Source organism: Equus quagga, chromosome 15 (genome assembly GCF_021613505.1).
Source record: "Equus quagga isolate Etosha38 chromosome 15, UCLA_HA_Equagga_1.0, whole genome shotgun sequence".
Classification (NCBI taxonomy): domain Eukaryota; kingdom Metazoa; phylum Chordata; class Mammalia; order Perissodactyla; family Equidae; genus Equus; species Equus quagga.
Genome location: NC_060281.1, coordinates 60,128,721 through 60,148,675, shown reverse-complemented (window position 1 = coordinate 60,148,675; position 19,955 = coordinate 60,128,721). Strand labels below are relative to the sequence as shown.

General features: G+C 39.7%; 1 protein-coding gene across 8 annotated transcripts in view; it reads left to right on the top strand.

Moving 5' to 3' along the window:
• Positions 1-19,955, top strand: part of RIPK1 (receptor interacting serine/threonine kinase 1) — a 37,879-nt gene that overhangs the window by 4,775 nt on the left and 13,149 nt on the right. For 5 of the 8 annotated variants that reach the window (XM_046640863.1, XM_046640866.1, XM_046640868.1 and 2 more), the window contains 5 exons: positions 6,294-6,516; positions 7,347-7,503; positions 9,870-10,007; positions 11,536-11,764; positions 13,594-13,743. In XM_046640863.1, coding sequence (XP_046496819.1) covers positions 6,365-6,516; positions 7,347-7,503; positions 9,870-10,007; positions 11,536-11,764; positions 13,594-13,743 — 826 coding nt within the window. In that variant the 5' untranslated portion in view covers positions 6,294-6,364. Of the gene's footprint in view, positions 1-312; positions 401-6,293; positions 6,517-7,346; positions 7,504-8,548; positions 8,667-9,869; positions 10,008-11,535; positions 11,765-13,593; positions 13,744-19,955 lie in introns of those variants that run through there. The other 3 variants (XM_046640864.1, XM_046640870.1, XM_046640869.1) reach the window with 3 other exon arrangements.

Sequence of the window (19,955 nt, the reverse complement as noted above, 5' to 3'; positions counted from 1 at the left end):
GTTGTGGTTCCTTCTAGTTGTGGCACGTGGGACACCGCCTCAGCATGGCTTGATGAGTGGTGCCATGTCCGCACCCAGGATCTGAACCGGCACAACCCTGGGCCGCTGAAGCAGAGTGTGTGAACTTAACCACTTGGCCACAGGGCCGGCCCCTAAATAGTCCTTTTTTAAAAATATATATCTGTTTAATGCTCAACCACCGTATGTCAGTTTCTCTTCTATGCACTGTAGACAGTGTGCAAGATAGTTTTCTGCCTTCTGTGAGCATAATTAGAAATAATTCTCAAATTATAGCTGTCTTCCCTGTTTCAGGGGAGAAGTACAGGGTGCTGTGAAAATGTCTAATGGGAAGACTTAGGATGGAAGACTGAAGAAATGACATCTTGCTGAGCCCTGGAAGGTGAGCGGCATCTAGCCAGGAGAAGAATGTGCCCTAAGAGGGTTGCCAGGAAGAGCGGGACATATTACTCTGTCTTCCTCCATCCTCCTGTTCCCACAGGGATTGGTCAGTAGACAGTTGCAGAGCAGAGTGACCCCAGCTATGCATTGGCATTCTCAAAGCCCAGTGAAACAGGGTAAATGTGGGCAGCTGGGCCAACCATAGCAAGAATCAAAAAGCAGGAAATAAATGTGTTTTTCACATACTTTTTTCTCATATAATACTTACCAGTCCAGTGAAGCAGTCATTATTATTTCCTTTTGCAAATGAGGTAATTGAGGCTTATGTAAGTTGCCCATGTCACAGGGCTAATAAATTGCAGAGCTGGAGTTCATGCTCACACGAGAAAGGCCTGTGCTTTTCCCACCATTATTATGGCTTCCACTACCTCACCTTCAGTGTCTGCCTCACCCCTCTCTCAGTCTTTATGCCCTTTATCTGGGCAGCTCCCCTCACCTCCTCTGTCTGCCCCACAGACATGCTGCTTTCTAGAGGGTACTTCCTCTTGTTTGGCAATGTCTCGTATCACAGGAAGATGGTCCATAATATTGTCTACACTGCTGATATGTGAGCTTTGTCGGAGTGCCAGGGCCTGCTCACAGTCTTTGTACAACGTGTAGAAGGTTGGTTACCTGAGCCAGACTGCAGCAGGCCGCTGCACGAGATTGCTGTCAGCCTAGGCATTTGCAGAAACCCCTCCAGGTACTTTTTTTAACCACCCCCCCAAACTTTTATTATGAACAATTTCAAAGTGCAAATTAAAAAGATTTTACACCCACAGCTAACATCATAGTGGTGAAAAGCTAAAGCTTTCCCTCTAAGATCAGGAACAAGACAAGGATGCGCACTCCGGCCACTTTTATTCAAGGTAGTATTAAAAATCCTAGCCAGAGCACTTAGGCAAGAAAAAGAAAGAAAAGGCATCTAAATTGGAAAGGAAGAAGTTAAACTTACTGTTTGCATAAGATATGATATTATATGTAGAAAACCCTAAAGACTTCATCAAAGGACTATTAGAACTAATAAACCAATTCAGTAACATTACAAGATACAAAATCAATACACAAAAATCTCTTGCATTTCTGTACACTAATAACGAACTATCATAAAGAGGAATTAAGAAAACAATCCCATTTGCAGTTGTGTTGAAAAGAATAAAATACCTAGAAATAAATCTAACTAAGGTGAAAGACCTTTATACTGAGAACTACACAATATTAAGGAAAGAAATTGAAGACAACGCAAATAAATGGAAAGATATTTTGTGCTCACAGATTGGAAAAATTAATATTGTTAAAATGTCCATACTAGCCAAAGCAATCAACAGATTCAAAGCAATCCCCATACAAATTGCAATGGCATTTTTCACAGAAATAGAACAAATGGTGCTAAAATTTGTGTGGAACCACAAAAGACCCCGAACCACCATAGCAATCTTGAGAAAGATGAACAAAGCTCAAGGCATCACGCTCCTTGGTTTCAAACTCTGTTACAAAGCTATGGCAATTAAAACAGTATGATATTGGCATAAAAACAGATCAATGGAACAGAATAGAGAGCCCAGAAATAAAGCCATACATATATGGCCAATTAATTTATGACAAAAGAGCCAAGAATATGCAATGGGGAAAGGACAGTCTCTTCGATAAAATGGTAATGGGAAAATTGGATAGTCACGTGCAAAAGAATGAAACTGGACCCCTATCTTACACCGTACACAAAAATTACTCAAAATGAGTTAGAGTTGAACATAAGACCTGAAAACCATAAAACTCCTAGAAAGAAACAGGCGGTAAACTTGACATAGATCTTGCCTATGATTTTTTGAATCTGACACCAAAAGTAAAAGCAAGGAAAGCAAAAATAAGTGGGACTATGTCAAACTAAAAAGCTTCTGCACAGCAAAGGAAATCATCAACGAAATAAAAAGGCAACCTACTGAATGGGAGAAAATATTTGCAAATCATATATCTGATAGGGGATTAATATCCAAAATAGATAAAGAACCCATACAGAGGCTGGCCCCATGGCCGAGTGGTTAAGTTTGCACACTCCACTTCAGCTGCCCAGGGTTTCTCCAGGTCAGATCCTGGGCGCGGACATGGCACTGCTCATCAAGGCATGATGAGGTGGTGGCCCAGATGGCAGAGCCAGAAGGGCCTGCAACTAGAAAATCCAACTGTGTACCGGGGGGCTTTGGGGAGAAGAAAAAGAAGAAGATTGGCAACAGATGTTAGCTGAGGTGTCAATCCTTAAAAAAAGAATCATACAACTCAACATCAAAAAAACGGATGCTCAGATTAAAAAATAGGCAGAAGATCTGAATAGACATTTTTCCAAAGAAGACATACAGATGGACAGCAGGTACGTGAAAAGGTGCTCAACATCACTAATCGTCAGGGAAATTCAAATCAACACCACAATGAGATATCACCTCATACCTGTCAGAATGGCTATTATCAAAAAGACAAGAAATAATGAGTGTTGGGGAGGATGTGGAGAAAAGGGGACCCTTGTGCACTGTTGGTGTGACTAAATTGTTGCAGCCACTATGGAAAACAGTATGCAGGTTCCTCAAAAAATTAAAAATAGAACTACCGTATGATGCAGCAATGCCACTTCTGGATATTTATCTGAAGAAAATGAAAACACTAGCTGGAAAAGATATATGCACCCCATGTTCACTGCAGCACTATTTGTAGTAGCCAAGATATGGAGACAACCTAAGTGTCCATCGGTGGATGAATGGATAAAGAAAATGTGGTATATATACACCATAGAGTATTATTCAGCTGTAAAAAAGAATGAAATCTTGGCATTTGTGACAACCAGGATGGACCTCGAGGGCATTATGCTAAGTGAAATAAGTCAGAGAGAGAAAGACGAATACTGTATGATCTCTCTTATATGTGGAAAGAAAGAAACAAACAAAGAAACAAGCTCAGATACAGAGAACAGAAGACTAATGGTGGTTGCCAGCAGTGGGGTTGGGGGGAGTGCGTCAAAAGGTAAAAAAAAATTAAAAAATCAAGAGCTACAAAATGTGATGTGGTATCCTGGATTGGATCCTGTAATAGAAAAATGACATTAGTAGAAAAACTAGTGAAATCAAAATAAACTAGGGAGTTTAGTTATTAGTAATGTACCAATGTTGGTTTCTTAGTTTTGACAAATGTACTATTAGGAGAAACTGGGTGAGGGGTAGAGGGGAAAATAAATAAAAATGTAGAAACAAAATTGAAAATAAAAGATTTTCCAGTGAACTGTCATATATCCACCGTCTGTATTATTTTATACTGCTTGCTTTATCATATAACTGTCCATCTGCTTATCCCTCTCTCTCTCCACCAGTCTGTCTGCAAAGAAAACTGCAGATATCAGTATGCTTCCCCCTAAATATTTCAGCATGCATACTGCTAACTAGAGTTCAATACGTTTACGGATTTTTCTTTTGATGTGAAATTTACCTGCAATTCTTAAGAGTACATTTGCTGAATATTGGCAAATGCTTCTGCCTGTGTAACCCTGACCTCCACTGAGATGCCAGAGCATCACCATCACTGCAGAAAGTTCCCTCAGGCCCCATCCCACTCAGTTGTCACCTTGTCCCTGGGCAACCACTGTTTCTTTTCCAACATAGATTGGTTTGTCTGTTCCAGAACTTCACATCAATGGAATGAGACAGAGTGTATTCTTTTGTATAAGGCTTCTTTTACTCAGCATGATGTTTTTGCAGCTCACTCACGTTGTCATGTCACTTTTTATTGCTGAGTAGTATTCCATTGTATGACTATACCACAGTTTTCTTTTCTCATTCTCCTATTGCTGGATAACTGTTTCCAGTTTGGGACTATCATGAATAAAGCTGCTATGAACAGTGCTCAAGTCTTTGGGATATATATTTTCATTTCTCTTGGGATTGGAATTGCTTGGTCATAGTGTAGATGTGTGTTTAGTTTTATAAGAAACTGCCAGACCTTTCACATAGTGGTTGTACCATTTTATACTCCCACCAGCAGTGTATGAGAATTCCAGTTGCTTCATATCTTTGCCAGTGTTTGATGGTATCAGCCTTTTTAATTTTGGATATTCTGGTGGGTGTGTAGTGCTATCTCCTTGTGGTCCACCTTGGATTTTTATTCTTCATTTCAGTTTGGGGAAAATGAATGAATGCAAGAAAAGAAGGGAAGAAGGATGAGGCAAATAGTTCTGTTTTGTGATTGTGTACATTGTATACTTCATAGTACTAATACACACATTCTCCAAATTCTCATCCTTTTTATATCTTCCTCTTCTTTTTGCATAGTGCATTATTAAGTTTTTCCAGTTCCTTCTTTTGCTCGTAATTATTTTAAACCTGTTATTTTTAAAGAATATTCAGTTATTTAATTCCCTGAAGTTCTTTGGTGCCTAATGCTGCTTTTTGTTGTATTTGCTGGATCTGGCTCATGGTGAACTTTTTCTTTTGTGTTAATATAATTTTGGAAAGGGAGCTCATGTTAAGAGGCTCCATTTGCGAGAATCTTGTCTGGTCTGGCTTGAAGGTATTTTGTTTACTTTAGCCTTACAACACAGGGATGTCATCAGCCTGTGACCACTTTCTATATAAAAGTTATCAGCTTAGGGGATCCTGGCCCTAAGAGGAGTGTAAATTCAAAACCCAAATCTATTTGAAGACAGGCGCAAGCTGATGAAGTCACATGAAAACTTCTTTTTATACCTCGTGCCCAGTCTAAGACAAACAAGTTCCTTTGCTAGTGGACTGCTTTTTTTCTAGTCCATCCTTTCATTGAAGGGTAGCACGCTGAGGAGTGCCATGTTAAGGGGGGAGTCTTTGTGCCAACCCTCTTTTCTTGCATGCCCTGACCTCAACTCCTGTCCTTGGCTGGGTTTTAAACCCTGACCTTTGGATGTCAAGGTTGGCAGTGCCCCACAGGACCACTGTCTTAATCAGTTTGGCTGCTCTAACAAGTTAAATAGACTGAGTGGCTTAAACAGTGGACATTTATTTCTCATAATCTGGAGACTGGAAGTCCAGGATCAGGGTGCCAGCAGATCCAGTGTCTGTTGAGAGCCCGCTTCCTGGTTTGCAGATGGCCATTCTCTCGTTGTATCCTCAGATAGTGGAAAGAGAGAGAGAAAGCAAGTTCTCTCATGTCTTTTATAACTAATCTCATTTCCCAGGCCTCCACCTTCATTACCTAATTACCTCCAAAAGGCCCCACCTCCTAATATCACATTGGAGTTAGAGCTTCCACCTATGAATTTTGGGGTGGACACAAACATTCAGTCCATAGCAGCCACCATGTGGGCCAGTGCCCTGTTTGTTTCAGTCTCTGGAGTTATTTTCCTTTGTACTGAGCCTAGGTATGTGTTTGAATGGATGTTTGCATTATGTTGTCCGACATATCCAGTCATGGGCCATACAACGACGTTTTGGTCAACGATGGACTGCATATACAACAGTGGTCCCAGAAGATTAGTCCCACATAGCCCAGGTGTGTAGTAGGCTGTACCATCTAGGTTTGTGGAAGTGCACTCTGTGATGTTCACACGATGCTGCCTAATGACGCGTTTCTCAGAACATATCGTTGGGTGACGCATGACTGTATAGGTCATTTGTAGCAAGAGAGTTTTTAAAATTTTCTTGTTGTTAGTGTTGCCAGAAATGAAAGTCTAAGGAATAAAAGTTGTGGTGTTCTGTGATTCTTGGAAATATGAAAAACAGTTCATCTTACAGACTGTAAATCTATCCTCAAAAAATAAAGGCGCGCTAAGCTTGTGGTGAAACTTTCCATAAGTTTTTGAATGATGACCTTTTTTGCACTGAGATGTCCTCTTCTTTTCTTTACAGGGCACAGCTCCGAGGGAAAAGAAAAAGTGGTGCATTTTTGGGCATTCTGAGTATTCAGAAGGAAACCAATCATGTCCTTGGATGACATTAAGATGAAATCTACCGACTTCCTGGAGCAGGAGTATCTAGACAGCGGGGGCTTCGGAAAGGTGTCCTTGTGTTTGAACAGATCCCACGAACTCGTAATACTGAAAAAGGTCTACACAGGGCCCAAGCGCACCGAGTGAGTGGGGAGCAGAGGTGGGTGGAGCACATGATGGGTTGGCCGTGGGAAGCATTATCACAGAGGTGTAGGCCGGGGCCACGGGTGAGAGCGCAGGCTTTAGGAGGAGACAGACTGTGGTGTAAGGGTCAGCACACAGGCTTCATGTCAAATAACCCTGCATGGTGGTTATTATGATCCCTACATCACTGATGAGGATTCTGAGGCTGGTTAGTGAGGAGCTCACAGCTGGTAAATAATGGGAGAGAAATGAAGGGAAAGAACTAGAGAAAGAGAAGGAGATAAAGGGTGATAAGGGAGGCAATGAAAAGAAAATGAGAGGGATCAATGAAGATAGACTTGTTTACTTTCTTTACATTTTTGGTGAGGACCAGCCCTAAGTATGGAAAAAAAAAAAAGGGTAGTTCATTAATTAGAGGCTCTGGGAACCCTCTCTTCAAAGAAATTGGTGGAGTTGTTTTACTTCTCTCTCTTCTTGCCAGAGTGGTTGCAGAGAGAGGCGGCAGTTTTTGATATACTGTCCAACACAATCCTTTTGTCAGGCTGTGTTTCATTGCTGTTGTTCATTTACTTTTCTTTCATTCGTTCATCGATTGAACATTTCTTGAACACTCCCTTCCAGTCACTGGGAAGGAGGACTATAAAGATCAACGAGAAACTGCTCTGCCTTCTATAGCTTGTGGTCCATGCCTAGAAGAGATGAGTACATGCACAAGTAATGACAGAAGCATGTGCAATGTGATGTGTCAAGGTGTGTCGTGCATATTTTGGGGGCACAAAGCTAAAAGGGGCTAACACTGCCCGTCTTAATAGCACCTGTCCCTCCCCAGGTATGACGAGTCCCTCCTCGAGGAGGGCAGGATGATGCACAGGCTGAGACACGATCGGGTGGTGAAGCTCCTGGGCATCATCATAGAAGAAGGCAACTACGCGCTCGTGATGGAGTACATGACGAAGGGCAACCTGATGCGTGTGCTGAAAGCTGAGGTAGAGAGGGCTTTGCTGCGCACCCTCCAGGCCCAGCCACTTGGGTGCTGGTTGTCTGTGTCGTTATCATCGTGGTATTCTTTTGTAGCTTGTTGGTATAAAATAATCCCTTTGTGAATTACTGTATATTTTGGATTTTCTGAAGTCAATCCCTCATTAAATCTTCCTTGACTTTTCTCTGCCCAGAAAGTGGTCTCACCTCCTCTCAATCCCTGCAGACAATTGTCTGTATCCCTTAGTTGGAGGGTCCCCTCTATGTCTTAGTATTGTAGTTGGCTTTTGTCAGCCACTCTGAGATCCACAAGTCAGAGATGGGCACTGTCTTCATAGAGCACATGGTCTGACCTGGGGTATATCTGTAATGGATAACAATTAAATATTGATTGATTGATAGAAGGATGTACACTATAAGTGACTGTATGCGAAGATGGAATGTTAAAGATTGTACTTTGATATCGTTTAAGAAATTTATAGGTTAAGTATAGAATGTTAGAAGCAACAACACTGGATAGGTAAGACAGGAAAATAAAAATTGTTTACCAAAACCAAATAACTTTAAAGCACTTTTTAAAAGTTTATGTACCTATTAAGAGCAAGGCCTTGTGCTGGTTGCTCAGGGAGCAATAGTAAATATGACCCAGACAAGTCAAGGGGGCCAGATAAGTAAGTGAACGGTGTGGTGTAATGGTGTTTGATAGACATACTCACGGTGTGCTGTGGGGACACAGAGGAGAGGCACTCACTCCAGCGTGGGATAGATAGGAAGGGATTCCAGAAGGAGGATGCTTGAGCCAAAGTGTGAAAGGCGAGTAGAGGTTTCGAAGCAGAGAATTATGAAATCAATGTTCCATGCAGAGAGATTGGCCGGTGCAAAGGAACGAGAGTATGCCAAATTTTAGAAATGGCAAGTAACTGGATTTAGCCAAAGCACAGACTGTGTGTGGGATTGGAGGGATATGACTGCCTTTATGGCAAATATTCCCCCTTTCCCCTTCTTCTCCTCAACCCAACTGCCTGAAGCTATGTCAATTCTTTTAAATCACAGACATCTCTCACAAGTACCTATGGGAAGGATAAAAGATGATCATTTATACACGTTGAATTGTAATTTGATCAGATTGCTCTTCTCCCCAAAACTAGATAAGATCAGCTGCATGAAGTAGGTAGGTATTTTGATTGGGAGGTGGTTATTTGGGACAAGAGGCATTCTGTGGGATCAGCCAAAGATGAGTGCACCAGTTGGGGCTCAGGAAAAAAGTCAGGAGGATGTAACAGAGAGAAGCAGAGAGAGGGATGAGAAGGGAATCCACTTTGCTTGCTCAGAATTTTTTCCTAAGTCCAAAGGTATACCAAGGAAGAAGGGAAAGTCTTTTCTGCTATTTTTTGTACTATGGTAATCAGGCTATTAATACTGTAGTTCAGTTCCATTATGAGTTAAATATGGTTGAAGGGTTGACTTGGAAATCTAACTTCTGTCATTTAAATTTTTTTTCTGTTTTCAAACAATTAGCGTACATATAAATTTTTAGGAAACAGCCTGTTTGTAAACTAGGGACTACAGACACACACACATATACACACATATACACATATACACACATACACAGAAACGGCGCGAGAGGGAGAGTTTGTTACTGGTTTTTCAATGTTAAGCAAAAGTATTGTTTAACCACTATACTAAAAACTGATATCATCTATATTAACATTGATGTTCACATAACTAGAATACAGTTGTAAGAGTGAACTGACACTCTACAAAGACCTGAAATATCTGATACTAAATCACCAAACAGATATGAAATTCACTCCAGCATTGTTTTAACACCATGTTATCTCATAGATTAATTCTTGCATATTTGTAATCAGTGTGAACACATTCCCTTATATTCTTTTTTCTCTTAGTTATTTCATACACACATTTCCATGAATATTATTCACATATTTAATATAGTAGCATGTCATATTAGTATACCATAGAGCATATTTGTGTTTTTTTGGATATTTATTTATCCATTCATTCAACAAACATTCCAGGCACCACGCTAGGTAGTAAGGATACATCCTAAATAATAATAATAACTATAGGGTTTTCTCAAGGAGCTTAATTTTATAGCATTTTTATATATTACGATATTGGTGTAGAAGTTTTATTTTTACTCTGACAAAACACAGCAGTAATACTCTTAGCGCCTGGGATGAAATCTTTCTTAAAGAAAGGAGGCTTGTTTTACAGTGACTGCAGCATTGGAAGCAAACCCAGTGACGGTTTCCCCAGGTTCACACCCCATTACTCTCTTGGATGAAACAGTTGCTTTGGCCTGGTGGATTGCCTTTTCACTTCATAGACCTCATATCACTTGTTTTAGATCAGTATCCCCCTTTCTGTGAAAGGAAGGATAATTATGGAGACCATTGAAGGAATGTGCTACTTACATGGTGAAGGTGTAATACACAAGGACCTCAAGCCTGAGAACATCCTCGTGGACGGCGATTTTCACATTAAGGTAAAACCACAATCTAAAGATTCATCGAAAATTGGGGCAATTTTCGTTTTAATTCTCCACTGTACATCATTTTTGGACATGGTAGCTGGTCAGGAAGACCTTGCTCATCTTATAACTGGTGGTGGTGCTGCTGAAAAGCTCTATCAGGGATTGAAAAGAAAGGTACAGACTTGATAGAGTTTATATTTTTTATTTATTCGTTTACTTTCACCTGCATTTTTTTTATCAGTTTCCTTTTGAAAACTCTCTTTTCATTGTGGTAAAGGGAAGAAGGGAAAGAGATTTTTCTTTTGTTCACTCAAGAGCCAGACTTAACTAGGCGGAGCATCATATCCCATTGGCTTTGGCAGCAGGAGTCCAAGCACAAGAATCTGAAAGGGGAAGTGGCGTTGGGGGGAAGAACTGAGGAACTGCTTACGCAGGCGTCCCTCTACAGAAGATTCTGCTTCTAAACTGCATTCTAGTCTTGGGCATTTTTATTTGTATGTCTTTAAAGGAAGATTCTTTCTTTACATTAATCACTTCTCTCTTATCTTCTGGATTAGAGTCTGTGGATTTTAGATAATAAAATGCCAGAATTCATCCTCAAATGCTTGGATTCCTAGAGGCAAAAGTGAAACTGTCAGCTTTGGTTTCTTCTTAACTGTATTGTTCTGTAATTTTGCTGTGCCACCTCCCTCTTTGTTCTGTGTCTGACCTTAGTATTTTTCTCTCTGCTTTTTTGTCAGTTTTTCTCCTTCTTCCCATCCTGTCTTCTCTTAGGTTCAGGTTACCAACTCTAAACAAGTAGCACCACAGTCCTTATCCTCAAAGTGTCTTTGGAATCCTTGGAAATTCGCATCCATGGGCTTCTGGACACCATTTGGAAAATAGAAGGTGCCGTACCTAGTCATCATCTGCTATACAAATCTGCTGAGAAGAAAATACCGTTTTTTTCCCTGGCTCAGAAATAATTGAGAAACTTATGCAGAGTAAATGAGGAATTAGAATAAACATGTTTTGTTGTTGTTCATGTCAGAAAGGTCTTCTGCTTTTCCTCTCTTCCCCCTTGCCCCCAGCAAATTCCTTGGTTTTATTGCATAAGAGCTGAGATAGGGCTGGCCCAGTAGCATAGAGGTTAAGTTTGCATGCTGTGCTTTGGTGGCCCGGGGTTCGTGGGTTCAGATCCCAGATGTGGACCTACACACCGCTCATTGAGCCGTGCTATGGCGGTGTCCCACAGACAAACTGGAGGAAGATTGACACAGATGTTAGCTCAGGGCCAATCTTCCTCACAAAAACAAAAACAAAGAACCTGAGATAACAGAATTTCACATGGACATTTTTTAGGGGAGATTTTCCAGATGGCTGGAGAAACACAAAGTTTCCATAAGTCTGTTCAGAAGTAGCTGTTTTAAACCTATCTAGTGCAACCATTTCTAGAAGATTCCCTATACCTCATGTCTACTGGATAAGCCCAAAATTTAAAGCTAAATCTGATTTGCCTGTAGCCTTCACAGAACAATCCCATTGGTTTGGTCTCTTGTAGATAGCTGATCTTGGCGTTGCTTCCTTTAAGACGTGGAGTAAACTGACTAAGGAGGAACACAATGAGCAGCGGAAACTGAACAGTACCTCTAAGAAAAATGGTGGCACCCTCTGCTACATGGCCCCGGAGCATCTGAACGACGTCAACGCAAAGCCCTCAGAGAAGTCAGATGTGTATAGCTTTGCCATAGTGCTTTGGGCAATATTTGCAAATAAAGAGCCATATGAAAGTAAGACATTTGTAGAGGGGTGAGATTTGGGTATTAATCAAAATCGTTAAATGAAATAATGGTCTTCAATGAAATCGGTTAAGAGTTGTAGTTGATTGTGCATTTTATGTCTGTCTTACCTACCAGACTGTAAGTTCCACAAGGGCTGGGAGCACATCTGATTTGCTCACTGCTGTTTCCCCAGCATCTACACAGAGTGCCCGCAGCATAGCAGGTGCTCAGTAAGTTGTTTTGAAGGAATGAGTAATCTCATTTTAGGAATCAAGGATCACAGGACAAGTAGGAGTCATCCTACTTAGATAATGCGTCTAAGCTTGGGAAGTGCTGTAAAATTCCAGGATTCTTCCTGGACAGGAAAGCTTGCTTGCTTTTGCTTATTAGGACTTAGCCTCTTATACTACAAGATATACACTTTATACTTACATACATTCACTTATTTTATTCAGGAATTACTTCTTTTTAGTACTTACTGTGGGTACTTTAATTGGAATTGAGAATATAAAGATGAGAAAGACATGGTTCGTGCAGGAGAGCAGATACACAAGTAGTCATTCTTCAGTTTGTTAAGTGCCTAAACTAATGGACATTTTCCTATCCATTCTTCTTAGGTGATTATCTGCTCCTGTGGTTTAATGATCACCTTTTTGTTGATGCCTTTCATCTCTTATCTCTAGCCCTGGCCTGGATAGACACATACCTGTTGGTCAGATCTGTTACATGTACAGAGGAACATCCAAAGTAACATTCTTCCAAACAACTTCATCTTCTAAATGCTCTCCCTGTAGCCCAGTCTGCTTTGCTCCTCTAACATGTTCAGAAAATAGCATCACCATCCATCTACCAAGTAATCTGACCAGAAACCTTAGTCATCCCAGACTCAGCCTTGCCCCTCATCTCCCACATCCAATCAGACATCAAAACCTATGACTTTAAGGTGTATGTATGATTCAACAAGATACGTCTTGAATCCATCCACTTCCCTCTATCCCCACTGGCCTCTATTTGGTTAAAACCCTCTGTATTTCTGCTTTCGGCTCCTCATACAGTCCGCCATTCACACTGCAGCCAAACTGCATCCTAAAAGGCAAATATGACCATCTCACTCACCTGTTTAAAACTCTCCCAAGACTCCCTGTGGCCTTCAGGATAAAGTTCAAATTCCTTAGTATGGAATACGAGGCCCATTAAGGTCTGCCTTTTGCTTCTCTCTCTAGCCTTATTCCTCACCTCTCCTTCCGTAGTCAGTATGTACAATTATACGGAACTGCTTCTACCTTCTAGGATGCATCCTGATTTTTGGAACTTCCACTCTATTCATATCTTGCTTCCCTAGCCTGGAATCCTCCTCTCTGAGTCCTCCTTCCCCATTCTTTACCTGGATAACTCCTGCATATTTTCCTGGACTCAACAAAGCCTTCTCTGACCTAGTGTTACCAGAACCACTTATAATTACTTCTTGAATAGCAATTACCACTCTCTATTTTAAGTCACTCCCATTAAACTGAGCTCCTTAACGGCAAGAGCTATACCATATTTGTCTCTGTATTAAAATCTGGAGAATGCCATTGGCTTTATCCACATAATCCGTTTGTTCTACCAGGAGGCAGCTTTGTTGGGAGTTCTGTCTTTCATCTAAATTGTTGTTTGATTGTCTCTGCAATGGAACACACCAACTCCTGGTCACTGTGGCCATTGGCCCCTATCAGATGAGGCAGCTATACTAAAAGCATACCCTAGGCAGAGAGAGATAAGTGGCATTGTCTGAGTTCTGTCATCATGAGAGGAGCAGGACCTGAAAGTCTCAACTTAAACTCCTCTTTGCTTTATAGATGCTATCTGTGAGCAGCAGTTGATAATCTGCATTAAATCTGGGAACAGGCCGAACGTGGAGGACATCATTGAGTACTGCCCAAAGGAGATTATCAGCCTCATGAAGCATTGCTGGGAGGCGAATCCAGAAGTTCGGCCAACATTTGCTGGTAAGAGCATCTTTTACACCTGTGTAGGATACGTCCTACATTGCAATTTTCCCAGTAAGGTTTTGCCTGGAACTGCTGTGAGTCTTCAGAAAACAGAGTTCCACTTTACTTATAATTTCAAACTGATTTTCTACATTTCAAACATTTTGTTCAATGAAAAGATCCCATTCCTCCCATAAGCATGAAGGCATACAAGGCCTTCTTGTTTCGTTTTTTTCATAATTACCTTTTTTTATTGGGTTAAAATATAGGTAACATAATTTGCCATCTTAACCAATTTTAAGTTTACAGTTTAGTGGCATTATGTACATTCATGTTGCTGTGCAACTGTCACCACCATCCATCTCCAAAATCTTTTCATCTTCACAAACTGAAACTCTGTTCCCATTAAACGACAACTCCCCATTTCTCCCCCAAGCCCTGGCAACCACCATTCTGCTTTCTATCTCTATAAGTCTGACTCCTCTAGGGACTGCATGTAAGAAGAATCATCCAGTATTTCTCCTTTTGTGGCTGGCTTACTTCACTGAGCGTAATGTCTTCAAGCTTCATCCCTTTCGTAGCATGTGTCAGAATTTCTTCCTTTTCATTGCTGAGTGGTATTTCATGATATGTATATCACACATTTTGTTTATCCATTCATCTGTCAATGGACACTTGGATTGCTTCCACCGGCCCTCTTTTTCTTAGCTTCTTTTATTTTTTTTTCTTCCCTTTTGTAGCTGGCTTCTTTGGAAATGTATGTTGTCATTTGGATTGGACCTGTAGTAGAGGGAGAAAGAAAGGGGCATGACTGTTTGTCACATCCTTGCACCTCTTCCCATCCCCCCGTGTTACCCAGGATCTTGCTAAGAGGCAGAGGAAAGAAGAGAATCAGATTAGGAAGAAATAAATTGTAGGCAGGCACTGTGGAGCCTACAAAGCATTTTGTCTACATATTCCTGCCATGAGAAAAGAGAATTAATGCCCCTCTTACCACAACCACCAAAGGATTAGAGGGTCCTTTGATTTAGTTGCTGGTTTTCTTACTTGCTCAGTCAGACTAAATTTTCTCCTGGCTTAGCTTGTTCTCTTCTCTCATGCCTTTTTCACTTTTTTTTTTTAAGTTAAAGTTCTTATTTTTGAGATAATTGTACATTTACATGTAATTGTAAAAAATAACACAGGGATGTCCCATGGACCCTTTACCTTGTTTCCCCAAACTAGGCCAAGCTACAGCACAGTATTACAACCAGGATACTGACATTGATATAGTCAGATACAGAACATTTCCATCACCACAAGGGTCCCTCCCAGTTGCCCTTTTCTAGCCACTCCCATTTCCCTCCCGAAATGACTGCCTCCTTCACCTCTGACAACCACTAATCCATTCTTCATTTCTGTCATTTGTCATTTCAAGAATGTTACATAAACAGCATCATGATAGACCTTTGGGGATTGCCGCTCAGTGTAATTCTCTGGAGATTCACCCGGGTTGTTGTGTGTCTCAGTGGTTCGTTCCTTTTTGTTATTGAGTCATATTCCATGATGTGGAGTTGCCACAGTTTGCATATTCACTCCTTGAAGGACAATCTGGTTTGTTTCCAGTTTGGACTAATAGGATAAAGCTACTGTAAATATTCATGTAACAGGTTTTTGTGTATAATATACACAAAAATACAAGTATTTCTCTGGAATAAATACCCAGGAGTAAAATAGGTAGGTCATATGGTAGTTTCATGCATAGTTTTTTGTTTTTAAGAAAGTGCCAAACTGTTTTCCAGTGTGGCTATGCCATTTTATAGTCCCACCAGCAATGTATGAGTGATTCAGTTTTTCTGCATCCTTGCCAGCATTTGATGTTGTTGCTATTTTTTATTTTAGCCATTCTGATAGGTATGTAGTGTGATATCTCCTTGTGGTTTTAATTTGCATTTCTCTAATGGCTAATAATATTGAATATCTTCTCATGTACTTAGTTGCCATCTGTTTATCTTCTTTGGTGGAATGTCACTTTATGTCTTTTGCCCATTTTCCATTTGGATTGCTTGCTTTTTTACTGTTGAATTTTGAGTGTTCTTTATATATTCTATGTACTATTCTTTTGTTAGATGTGTGGTTTGCAAATATTTTCTCCCAATCTGTAGCTTGTTTTTTCATCTTCTTAGCAAAGTCTTTCATGGAGTAAAAGTTTTTCATTTTGATGAAGTCTAGTTTATTAATTTTTCTTTTTATGAATTGTATTTTTGGTGTCAAGTCTAAGAACACTGTCAGGGTTAGATCCCAAAGATTTTCTTTTATGTTCTAAAATTCTTACAGTTTTACATTTAAGTGTATCTTAAGTCCATTTTTTTTTGTAAGAGAGTCATAGAAAATTATTGCTAACAGAAGAACAACTAGCACTATCTTGAATAAGAGCAGCGAGAGCAGACATCTTCACTTGGTTCTCAGTCTTAGGGGAGAGCAGGAAGTGTGATGTTAGCTGTGGGGATTTCATAGATTCTGTCTTCTTGAGGAAGTTCACCATATCTCTTCCTCTTATTTCGGAGTTTTTATCATGAATGTGGATGGTGAATGTTGTCACATGCTTTTTCTGGACTGATTGATATGATGCTGTGATTTCCCTTCTTTAACCTGTTAATGTGGTGGATTAATTACATCGGTTGATTTTTGAATACTGAGCCAGCCTCACATCCCTGGAATAAAGCCTGTTGGTCATGGTGTATAATTCTTTTTGTATATTGCTGAACTCCATTTGCTAATGTTTCGCTAAGACTTTCATGTATATTCATGAGGATACTTCTCTATAGCTTTCTGCTTTTTGTATTATCTTTGTCTGGTTTTGATGTCAGTCAATAATGACTTCGCAAAATAAATTGAGAAGTTTTCCTTCCTCTTCTATTTCCTAGAAGTGTATAATTAATGTTAATTCTTTAAAAGTTTGGTAGAATTCTCCCATGAAACCATCTTACCCTGAGATTTCTTTTTTGGGAGTTTTTAAATTATGAAGTTCAATTTCCTTAATAGTTATAGGGCTATTCAGATGATCTGTTTTATATCAGAGTAGTTGTGGTAGTTTGTATTTTTTGAGGAAATGGAATATTTCATCTGACTTGTGAAATTATGTGTGTAGAGTTGTTCATAGTCTCCCTTATTATCCTTTAGATATCTGCAGGGTGTCTAGCGACACCCTCTGTTTCATTCCTGATATTGGGAATTTGTGTCATCTGTTTTTCTTTGTTGGTTTTATTGATCTTTTCAAAGAACCAGCTTTTTGTTTCATTGATTTCCTCTATTGTTTCTATGTTTTCCATTTCATTATCCCTGCTCTTATCTTTATTATTTCCTTTCTTCTACTTGCTTTGTGTTTGTTTTGCTTTTATTTTCTAGGTTCTTGAGGTGGGAACTTAGATTATTGATTTTGAAACCTTTTCTCTTTTCTAATGTTTATTGTTTTCATACATTTAATGCCATGAATTTCCCTCTCAGCACTGCTTTAGTTGTGTCCCACAAATTTTGCTATATTGTTTTTATTTTCATTCACTTAAAGCACTTTTTTATTTTTGTTGAGACTTTCTCTTTTATCCATGTATTATTTAGAAGTGTGATGGTTAATTTCCAAGAGTTTGGACATTTTCCTCTTATCTTTGTTACTGATTTATAGCTTGATTTCACTGTAGTCAGAAATCACATTTGTGTGTTTCAGTTTTTTCAACTTTGTTGAGGTTTATTTTATGCCCTGAATATTGTGTATCTTGGTATATGTCCTGTGGGCACTTGAAAGGAATGGGTAATTCTATGGTTGTGGGGTGGATTGTTCTGTAAATTCCAATTAGATCCTGTTAGTTGATGGTATTGTTGAGTTCTTCGGTATCTTCACTGACTTTCTGTCAAGTTGTTCTTTCAGTTGTTGAGGGAGGGGTGTTCAAGTCCCTCAACTACAATTGTGAATTTGTCTATTTCTGCTTTTAGCTCTATCGTCTTTTGCATCTCTGTTGTTTGGTGCATATACATTTAGGATTGCTCTGTCTTGGTGGATCAGTCCTTTTATCATTATATAAATGTCCTTTTCTGTCTCTGGTAATCTTTGCTCTGAGGTCTACTTTATTGGGTATTAATATGGTTACCCTGCTTTCCTTTTATTAATGTTTACATGATATATCTTTCCCTTTTTACTTTCAGCTGCCTGTAATCATTATATGTGAAGTGAGTTTTTTGTGACAGCATATAGTTGGGTCACTTTTTTAAATCTGTTCTGCCGATCTCTGTCTTTTGATTGGTGTTTGTAGACTATTTACATTCAATGTAATTATTGATATGTTGGGGATCATATCTGCCATTTTATTTTGTTTTGTGTTTGCTCTTTCTGTTTTTCATTTCTCTGTTTTCTTTTTCCTACCTTTTTGTGGGTTCTTGAACATTTTTTAGAATTCCAATTTGATTTATCTATTGTATTTTTGTGTATAGTTTTTCTAATGGATGCTCTAGGTATTACATTATTTTTACATAATTTATCATAGTCTACTGATGTCATTATTTTACTGGTTAGAGTGAAGTATAAAAACTTTACTCTCTTTACTTTCCTTTACCTTTCCCTGTATATAATTGCCTTAAATATTTTGTCTACACACATTTAGAATGCATCAGAGAATGTTACAGTTTTGCTTCAACTGTCAATCATAGTTTGGAAAACTCAAAAGGAGAAGGAAAGCCAATTATATTTACTCATTTTTTTGATTACTGTGTTGTGGTGTCTTTTTTGTAATACTGCCTCTGACAGACGTCTCACTAACTGGGTGTCCTGGAATTCAGTTAAATTCTGACGCTAACTGCTTGGAGTCATCGTCAGACTCCACAGGTTTCAGGGCTTGGTCCTGCTGCAAGATTGTCCCCACTTCAGAAATTGGATGCAGATAGGGTGCCCAGGCTACCCATACCTCTTCCCAGACAAACATGAATTTGGGAGTCCTCACAACATCCCCTCAGCTTTGATAATTTACGAGAACAACTCACAGAACTCAGGAGAATATTTTACTTACATTTACTGTTCATTATAAAGGATACAACTCAGGAACAGCCAAATGGAAGACATGCATAAAGCAAGGCATTGGGGGGTGTGCCACAGAGCCTCTGTGCTCTCTCTAGGCATGCCGCTTTCCAGCACTTCAGTGTATTCACCGACCCGGAAGTTCTCCAAGCCCCATTGTTTAGAGGTTTTCATGGAGGCTCCTTAGGTAGGCATGATTTGTTAAATCGTTGGTCATTCTCCAGTCCCCTTCCCTCCGTAGAGGTCAGGGGGTGGTACTGAAAGTTCCAACCCTATAATCGTGGCTAGGTCTTCCTGGTGACCAGCCTCCATCCTGAAGGTGTCTAGCCTTCCCCCTCCCACCCTGAGCCAGGAGCCATCTCATCAGCATAGAAGAGACATTCTTGTCACTTAAGAGGTTTCAGGGATTTGGGGAGCTCCCTGCTGTGAACCAAGCAAACCTGGGGAAGGACCAGATAGTAATTTTTATTATGCCACGTGTTATTTCTTCCTCCCTGATGTTGCAAGGTGTCTTTTATCGTTGCCTTTTTCTTTAGAGTTCTTTAGTTATTCTTTTAGGGTGTGTCTGCTGGGGACAAATTCTCTTAGTGTGCCTTCATTTGAGAATGTCTGGATCTCTTCTTTGTTCCTGAAGGACATTTTTGCTGGGTGTAGGCTTCTGGGTTGACAGTTCTTGCTTTTAGCTCTTAAAAAATATTGTGCCACTTCCTTCTGGCTCCATTGTTTCAGTTGAGAAATCCTCTGTCACTTGAATTGTTTTTTTCCCTTATAAGTAAGGTGTACCTTGCTGCTTTCAAGATTCTTTCTTTCTCTTTATTTTTCAGAGGTTTAATTATTATTTATCTTGGTATGGATCTTTGGGTTTATTTTGTTTGGGTTTTGCTCAGCTTTTCGAATCTGTAGGTTTATGTCTCTTACCAAATTTGGGAAGCTGTCAGCCATTATTTCGTAAAGTACTTTTTCAGCCCCACTGTCTTTTTCCTTTCTTTCCAGGATGCTGATGACAGAAATACTAAATCTTTTGTTATAGTCCCACATGTCCCTGAGACTCTCTACATTTTTTTTCTCAGTTTCTCTCTCTCAATCAGATTAGGTGATTTCTGTTGTTCTGTCTTTTAGCTCACTGACTTTTCTCTGTATTCTTCATTCTGCTATTGAGCTCATCCCACTGAGCTTTTTATTTTGG